General features: G+C 36.7%; 1 protein-coding gene across 1 annotated transcript; it reads left to right on the forward strand.

Annotated features, from left to right (window-relative positions):
• Positions 1 to 1,578: 1,578 nt before the first annotated feature.
• Positions 1,579 to 8,500, forward strand: LOC122072614. Its single transcript, XM_042636979.1, has 5 exons — positions 1,579 to 1,922; positions 5,696 to 6,445; positions 6,541 to 6,723; positions 6,837 to 6,962; positions 8,232 to 8,500. The coding sequence occupies exons 1-5, from the start codon at positions 1,878 to 1,880 to the stop codon at positions 8,337 to 8,339; spliced, it is 1,212 nt and encodes a 403-aa protein (XP_042492913.1). The 5' UTR covers positions 1,579 to 1,877; the 3' UTR covers positions 8,340 to 8,500.
• The last annotated feature ends 998 nt before the right edge of the window (positions 8,501 to 9,498 follow it).

Below are 9,498 nucleotides of genomic sequence, written 5' to 3' on the forward strand. Positions count from 1 at the left end.
TAATGTATATAATTTAATTAAACTAAAAAAAAAATTCCAATAAGATTAACTTTGACCATAATTGGGGCAAACAAGAGTTTCAAATCATCAAAGCTAAGTGCAACCATGGAGGGAAATTAGTCATTCTTTATCAATGGTGTAAGAGCCCATGTGTCGCGTCAGCATTGGGGACTTTGCAGCAGTGATAGTGATGATTCATGAACAGATCTGAAAGGAGTTGGCAATCCATGTTGGAGAGTCATCACGCCATGGCTACTAATGGCATTAAGTTTTAGGTACAAGGGAAGTTGGTGCTTTTTGAAAAGATACAGATGAAGTTGGGCCATGGAGTTAGGCCTTCCTTTAAGAGCAGTTTGGAAACAAAGGCGGGGCTCTTGAGACTTTTAGATAGTTGTGTTCTTCTTCTTTTCCTTTCTTTTAAATGAAGCTTCATGTATATTTCTTAAACCATATTTGACTATCTCAAAGTGTGATTGAAATTTTTTACCAAAAAAAAAAAAAGTGTGATTGAATTAGGGGTGCCAAACCCTAAATCGGTCCGGTCAAAACGACGAAAAACCTAAATCAAAACGAATTGATTTCTTATTGTGCTGACTTTGATTTGGGTTATTATAGAATCAGTTGAAAATTGGATTGCACTGAATCAATCGAAAATGACACTGAACATGGGAAATTGGATCAAAGTCGAACACAAGTTGATACTAAACCTATAACAACCCTAAAACCAAAAAAAAAATTGTTTTTTTTCTTATTATTATTATATGCATGGCAAATCGAATCTAAACCAGACTGAACTTGATATCAAATTGATAACAACCAAATAAAAGGTAATCAAAATAAACCGAACCCAAATCGATATTAAACATATACCAATTCAAAAACCATAAAAACATGTTTTTTCTCCCATTATTATGTATTTTGCATGGCAAGCCGAATCTTAACCAGATCAAACTCGATATCAAACCGATAGTAACCCAATAAAAGAGAATCAAAATAAACCAAATGCAAATCGGGCTGAAACTGACCGAAACCAAACCCTTTCTTATTGGTTTGGTTTCAGATTCTACCATTCTCATCCCAAAACCAATTCAGCGTGACCGAATTAATCAAGACTGAACCCACCGACTGACACCCTTAGTTTGAACCATGTCGAACCAATTCCATCGCTCATGACCAATCAACAGCATTTGGTTTTGCAGATTGTGGGACTCTGAAGGTCCAAATACATATTTAAGGGGGCTATTTTGGTGATTCCAATTTATCCTTGTCCATGAGTAGCAGTGCATTTGGCTTGGTCAATACATTTTCTTGTGGACAGTTGAAGGCTTAACAAAACCAACAGGATTAGACACAGTGGGTGTAAGTTGACAAGTAAGCAAGATGCCACATAGGACTACAAGACACGTGTCAAGCACACGGTGGGTGTGTATAGTTCAGGCCAAGCTGGCTAAGAGGAAACTCAGCGGTCCCCCGTTAAGGTCGGAATCACCTCATGAGGCCAAGTACGTTAATCATAACTTCTATATAAATACCAAAGCCCTCCATTTTCTTCGCTAACGTCCAAAAAAAAAATTATTTCAAAAAAAGAAAAAAGGAAAAAGGAAAAAAAAAATATAACCTCCATATTCCCTGAGTCTCTTCTTCTTCTTCTTCATCTGTGTCTGATATATCCTTCTTCTTGCTTCTCTAATGGAGTTTCTTATCTTCTCTTATTTTGGTTTGAGCCAGGGAATTGGAGCTTAGGTTAGAGCATCATATGACAAGCACATCACCATCCATGTTCTTGAACTACTTCTTATAGGAATTGATCTCAGTGTTTGAAGTTTTTGTGAATCCTGGTCGTTTAATTAAGGTTTACGACGAAGACGAAGAAGAAGATGTTACAGGATATGATTCATCCACCAGAGCAACGCCTTCCTAGCGTAATCTCCCAAACCTCTCAAGTTTGTTTAATTTTTTCCTTGTTTAAGAAAGAAGAAAAAATAGAGCTGCTTTCTTGGTGCAATTCTTTTATTTTTTTTAGGCCTCCACTCCCTCTCCTTGGTGTGTGCATGCAAAACCAAACAAGTCCTTGAATTTGTTTAACGTGAAATCAGCTTCAGCTCTTTGGTTTTTTTTTTTTTTTTTAATACTAATTTACATGATTTTCCTTTAATTTTCTGTTGTTGATCTAAACTTGTCTGGAATGTCCATATATTTTAATAAGGGGAAGTGTTTTTTAAGAGGAGTGTGGTTCATGTGCATGCATGAAAACCAATGAGAACACATATAGAAGCATCAATAGGAGTGGTATTTTCACTTTTCATGAGGTGGGGTAGTCATTTAGCTCTTCTATGTTTAGCATAGGTGCCACGCTCCCTCACAGAGTTCTTTTTACCTTTTAAGAAAAATATGTTTGATTTACTCATTTCCTGTGTAAAACGAACGAACATTTTATCAAATTCATTGATAATTGCTCCTAAAATGCAAATTCTAGCAAATGCATTTGGAGCTGATCAAGTACTGTGTAGGCTAGCTTGATTAGAACAAGAACTATGGGAAAAGCATTTCAATTCTCTTTGATCCTCATAGGACACAATCTCCAAAAAGAGAAGAGCTTTTTTTAGATTTTTTTTTTTTTTTAGATAGGATTCATCAACTTGTACAGAAACAAGCAGTATCTAATGGAACTAAGCTATCCTGGAATCCTTGACCTTCATATGTGCCCATGTTTCACAAGATAATATTCCAATGATTTTCATATGTCCCATGTTTCACAAGACAATATTCCAAAGGGAGAGGAATAAGAACACTGGTAAACTAGTGGGTGACACCAATAGGGCGGTGTGGGATGGGATATCATACAAAAGGGATAAGGGATAATTTCAAAGGGGGTAGAGAGAGAGGGGGTGTTAACTTACGGTACACTGGCAGTGTACACAGCCTTTTTCCTATTTGAAACTCCGGAAATAATTCTCACTCACATAGTCATACTTGTTTAAGTCTTTTGGCATTTGCTTAGAACATGTCAGATTCCAAAACCCATGTAAGTCCCAAGCTTATCCATTAAAGTTTAGTTGCCTAGGAGTTAGTTTGTCATTCTCTAAGGGCACTATCATCGCACTTATACTGTCTAATCTTAATTTTCCTTGATAAATATCATGAAAGATCCATTCATAGAACCCATGAAGGAAGCTTTCTTTCATGTACTCCAATTTGATTGTTGTAGACTAGATGACTTTTAAAGCTTCTCCTTCAATTTTTCCATTTTGAACCTCTAATTAAATTGTATCACTAAAGATCTCCAAAGCATTGCACATGTTTTATTTAGGGACTTATATTAAAAAGCCTTTACATTCCAAGATTTTCTTTAGGTTTAATTTTGAGGATTAATATTTGCTTAACAAGAACAAACACATAACATCAAATTCCTTTCTTTGCTATTGCATTGATCATTGTTACTAGTAGGTTCCTAACTTTCTAAAAATTTCACATGGTGTGTTGGACGCGTCTTTACCCTCTTGACATGTGTTTTCAGAAAAAAATATGTAAGAATCAAACCATTGTACCTAAGAGAATTTGTGCCTTTTTATGTTACCTGTGTGAGGATATACTAAAGAAAATGGAGAGGGTTCTCTGATCAAGTAGTATAGGTAGCATGCCAATAAAATGTGACAAAAAGATATTGTATATTAATTTTAAGTTATTCAATAATTTAGGTTTTCCTTCTAATTGCCTAATTGAAAACTATCTTTACCCACTTAGTTAATAAGGTAGATATTGATTTTTATCTTTCTCCGCATATGTACTAAAGGAGTTTTCATGGGTCAAAAATTTTACATTTGAAAGGCAAGGTACCTCATCCTCCATTTGTGATTGGAATTGCATGGAAAGATGTAATGGTTTGTGACATGAACACTTAAGTCACATCTTCACTACTTTGACGAATAAAATTTTCCTCCAAATCGGGTTGCCTGATTGTGGTCCAATCTCTGGCCACCACATGTTAGCTAGATCGGTCTCACTGATCACAAGAAGTGATCACCCTATCTCCCAATAATACTCATGGTCGTCACTACCGTTATTGTCATCATCAAAAGCTTTTCTTCATTCTCACCTATTTGGATTCGTTTAAGAAACCTTATTCCACCATTCTAGTTTATCTAAAGATATAACTTTTGTTAGCACTATTCTTGATATCTTCTCTCCACTTCAATCCATATCCTTTTTCACACTTTCTATGTCCTTTTAGAGCCTTCAACCTGCACGAAATATCTAATTTGTACTACTTTGTATTGAGTTTATTCCCTTGTTTAGACATCCATCTCAACTACTTTTAAGCCCATGCAACATCCTTTTATATTTGGACCTATTCAAACTGTGGAAACTAGACTAACTTCAAACTAAGTAGACCACCGAGTTAAGTAAACTCGGGTAATTTATGAGTCATGACTCAATTTTCACATCAATGGATTAACGGTTAAAGTTGTCAATGAGATAATTAACATAAGATCGAGTTTCCCTAAGGCCATAGTGAATGGAAATTCGTTCACCAAACGGGCCTCAGATGTACGCGGGGTATATTAGGGGTATTTTGGGAAGGTTCTAAAACCCTATAAGGGTTTATGAATCCTAGGAAGGAGTGGTGAAGGAAAACTTCTCCCATTAACATATTAGAGAAACATCAGAAAAAAGAGTTTTTGTTCCACTTGACTAAACAAGTTTAACTTGATGGTTTGTAGCAGATTGGACAGGACGCCCAAGACTAAAATTAAAGTTTACTCATTGAGTTATATAACAATTAGGGTTTTCTTTCTCATCACTATGTCTCATGAAGTATATTAATGCTTCACTATCTGCCATGTGGCAGAGGACCATGTAAGTATCTCATTGGTACAATTACTTCTTTTTTTTGGTGAAGTCTTTGGTACAATTTCAGCTTAAAATGAATAGAGGAAGTAACTAATATTTCAAAAGATGCTATTTTGTATTTTATATTCATTTCCATTTGATGGCACTTTGGTAATTCTAATAAAATTTTGCATCAGAATTTGAGCAACATTACTTGCTTAATTTGAACTAAAACTTAGTTTTTGAGATATATGTGGGGTCTTCTATCATATGGATTAATCCATGTACTGTCAAACGGTAAGTAGTGAAACATTATACTTCACTAGGCATGGTGACACTTAGAGAACACTAACTAATATTTGAATTTGAACAACCCAATTAATTAGTAGGCGCCAAGTAGAGTGCCTCCTAAACAAGAATTTCATTCTTTTTGAGGTTGGGAGGGGGGAAGGGTGTAAGTCTTAAAGGCTTTATTCTATTTTGATGCTTCTAATCATTGATGACAAAATGTGAAATTATAAAAGTAGGCACTGTAATGACAGATTAATAGAGCTTTGGAACCTTGTACCAAGCTTCCCTATAACTCTTCATATCACCTTTGACTGAAATTATGACCAACTTCATAGATGATCATAATGGATATCTATTCTTCATCTAGTCCTGTTTGGACTCTATGTCTGGTCTTGATTCTTGTTTTTTAGGACTGAGTGAATAAAGAAAAAAGGGCATGCTTTTAAGTGATGATATGATGCTTTTTAAAGAACATATTCTAATATTCTTTGTTCTAAGATTAATTGTTTAAACCTTCCATGTGATAGTAGACCTTTAATGATTCTTAAACTAGGCTATTTAAATGTGTTTGCAGGATAAGGATAATATTGAATTTTGTGATCAAGAATTTTTCCCTGATCAGACTCTACAAAACTCTGAGGTCTCTTCCTGCTCAAACTGCTGCTTTGAAGAGAACTCTTACACTACCAATCTCTCTTTCTCTTCATTCCCTTCAGATATAGGAAAGTCCAATAACAACAGCAACAACAATAACAGCAATAACACCAACAATCTCTCCATCATCTTTGATTTTCAAGATGAGAATGATAATAATAATATCTCGGCTTCGATAGATTTTTCTCCACAATCGACATTTTCGAATATGCCTCCATTGTTAGCAACTCAACAAAATCAGTTATTTGATCTCTCTTCACTGCAATGCCAAATTCCCTTAATAGGGGATATGGGTAATGTGGGGTTCTCAACATACTCTCCTGATGACCCAGTTGTCTCTCTCAACAAAGGACCTCCTCCATTAATACAATCTGTTTTTGAAGATGATGATCATAATTGCTTATCTTCCTCATTACCTTCTTATGTTCGTTTGGAGGTCCCGTCTTCTCCTTCATGTTCTTTCCTTGATCCAACTAATTTAGGACCTTTCTTGCCTGGGAATTTGAGCACAACAATACTAGCTGATCCATCATCAGAACTAGTTTTTGGTGGAAATATTCTTATGGGCTCTGATTTGCAGCCACAAGAGTTGGATTTTCAAGGTGATAATTGCGGAGTTTATGGTTCTGATTCAATTCATCAACAAGTTTACAACCCTGGTGATATACAGGTATATATATCTAAGCCAAAGGATCACTAGTACTACTTAATCAAGAAGTAGTGATTTGTAATTAATATATATATATTTTTTTGTCCATTCAAAAGGCCCTTAATAATGAAAGATCCCAACTGGTGAATGGTGGTGGGAGTTCTACTCTAACATCAGAAATCTCCAATTTGGAAGAATCCACCTACAAGGTTGGAAAACTCTCAGTTGAAGAAAGGAAGGAGAAGATCCATAGGTACATGAAGAAGAGAAATGAGAGGAATTTCAGTAAGAAGATCAAGGTCTCTCTCTCTCTCTCTCTCTCTCTCTCTCTCACACACACACACACACACAGTACTTTCAATGAAGTTTCATGTACTCATTTAGATCCATCTAATGACAAGTGAATCTGCAGTATGCATGCCGGAAGACTCTTGCCGATAGTCGGCCTCGTGTTAGAGGAAGATTTGCCAAGAATGATGAGTTCGGAGAGGCAGCGAGAACCAGTTACAGCACTCATGAAGACGAAGACGATGAAGAGGTAAGACTCCGTTCCCTACATCATAAACTAACAAGCAAAAATTTTGAACCATAGCTGAAATCTTATGAAGAGTTCTATGGTACCCAGGGTTGCCATTAGCCTATTAGGGGTGAAAGTTTGATCCGGTGAGCCTGACCCCGCCTTGAGCCCAATAGGATTAGGATTGAAATTTTCAGTTCTGGGCTGGGTGAAGCCTCGGGCTGACCTGGTCCTGTACATATAAATTGTAAAATATAAGGGAAAGAGATCTCTACTAGGATGCGTGGTGCCTATGCCAGACATAGAGGGCGGGGGGAGGTTGGTGAAATGATAGCCCCACCTCCTGTGAATCCTGAAAATTTCACCCCTGTTGATGCCAAGCACATGCTTTCATTGGCCTAGGTGTTGATGTAGGGACCATGCAGCCTAGCAGTGACACCTACCAATTTGGTGTAGGCGACACCAACATGTGGGCACACAGAGTCTGCGGTAGTGTGGTCTTTCCATACCTACTTGTGTTTGGGCATAGGCTACACTGGACTGAGAGTGTTCTTTTTCCCATAGTATCACACATCTGGTAAAAAAAAGGAAAATCTAGCTTGGTCTAATTCTAAAATGACTCAAGTAGGGATTGGAAGGATCAATCAGGGTTAACTCAGCCCAACCCAGCCCAATCATGATCAATATGGCCATACCGGATTAGATCGAGCCAGTAAAACCACGCATGCATTGCATTATGCCATATCCCAGACCGACTTGGCGCTCAGCTGGGACTAGATTGAGCTTAAGGGGCCTAGGGTTGGGCTGGCCTTTTAAATAATCTAGCCCCAACTCGGTTGCACAACCACTTGCTATAGGAGTCTTAAGACCTAAAAAAAAACTGTCTTGCGGCTTCTTAGAGAATTCATTACATGGCTATACATGTGAAGTACTCCAGGTCTCGCTCATTATATAGCTATGCTTAAAATTGACCATTCCATCTGTTCTCTCTATTAGCTTATAAGTTAAAAATCTCTTCTAATACTTGTCCATATATGATCTTCCCATTTGACGAAAGTATTCTTTGCCGAAGCTGAAAAGGAATCTCTTCATCCATGGTGTTTTGGTGTCATAGAATAGTGAATAATGCCTCCCACCCCCTATTGTTGAAGGTAGGTTTGACCTACTCTTTCTCTCGATCCAATTAGAAGATTAGATCTCATGGATGAAGAGATTCTTTTTTCCTGTGACTAAAAGAAAACTACATCCTTCGTTTTTTTGTTCTCTTTTGAAAATTTTATATGTCTATAGGTGCCGGTGAAAGAAGAAGAGGAAATGGTTGACTCTTCAGATATTTTTGCTCATATTAGCGGCGTGAATTCCTTCAAATGCAATTTCCCAATCCAATCTTGGATATGAAGAAGATCATTGATCCTCATGGTGAGATCGCAATCGTGTACAATTTTGTAAGATCCCCTCATCACAGTGGAGCCGATGATAGTTCCGTTCAGTTGAAATAAATTGATGGGGTGGACCATTGTTATTTCTATATAAATAAATAATTGAAATTTTATATCAAACAAAAAGCAATTGTAAATATGTAGATATTATTTCCATTCCCATGAACAAAGAGGGTGAAAAAAGCAAGGAGGAGAGTTTATCTTCGTCGAAAGCTAAGGTAATATCAAGGTTTTCATATCAAAATCGGGTGGCCCCAAAAACACTAGAATCAGCCCCTCAGATTTAAAACACAGTGATTTGATCCTAAAAACACTAGAATCAGGCACTCTAAAATGGCCAAAATTAGGATCAATCATGATTGATTCGACTTATCCAATTTTGATTTTAAAACTTGGGTAAAATGGGAACCATTTTATTTTGTGCTGTCTATGTAGGTTTTAAGAAAATAAATTTCCTATGTTTGGGAGAAATATTTTCTCACATAAACTTTTGAATGATCATCTCCATTTATTTATCAACTTTTGGTTTGACCAAGAACAATGTTAGTCTGCTAGGTCTAGCTACAGCATCATTTGTGCCATATTTTCATGTGAAAACATTGGGCCCTGGCCCATGGGCCTTGGTTCCACTGAACCCATTGCATCTATGAACAGATGAAGGACTTGGTTGGTGAAGCATTTCAGGTTCTCATAGGAAAATTTTCCTTGAACGGGTGCCTTCATTCTTGTCTTGTGGCTCTAAGCATACTCATACAGTTTCTAACCTGTACTAGTGTACAAAAGTCATAAACTGGAGTGGAATTATTTTTTGTGGAATTGAGAAGGGGTATATTTGCCCTTTTTCCGTATCTCAAAAAATGCCATCAATGAAAGAATCACATACATGAAATGCAAACTGCCGTTCTTAAGCAAGAGGTCGGATTAATTTAGTCTCCTGCGATGAAAATCATTTTCAGACTCAGAGAAAAAGTAGAGTGGAATTTGAAATTGGGATCTCTCCGAGTCAAAAAATCACTAAAGTTCGTTTGAATTGAGATATTTCATTGAAAATTTTAAGAAACTTGGGCCACAAATCAGTTGAACTTTATACAAAAAATGAAAGAAAAGAAGAAAGCAAA

Source organism: Macadamia integrifolia, chromosome 3 (assembly GCF_013358625.1).
Source record: "Macadamia integrifolia cultivar HAES 741 chromosome 3, SCU_Mint_v3, whole genome shotgun sequence".
Lineage (NCBI taxonomy): Eukaryota > Viridiplantae > Streptophyta > Magnoliopsida > Proteales > Proteaceae > Macadamia > Macadamia integrifolia.

Coding starts and splice junctions, on each gene's coding strand:
- LOC122072614 (XM_042636979.1), top strand. CDS start 1,878: ATGTTACAGGATATGATTCATCCACCAGAGCAACGCCTTCCTAGC. Junction 6,446..6,540: donor ACAACCCTGGTGATATACAG/GTATATATATCT, acceptor TCCATTCAAAAG/GCCCTTAATAATGAAAGATC. Junction 6,963..8,231: donor AAGACGAAGACGATGAAGAG/GTAAGACTCCGT, acceptor ATATGTCTATAG/GTGCCGGTGAAAGAAGAAGA.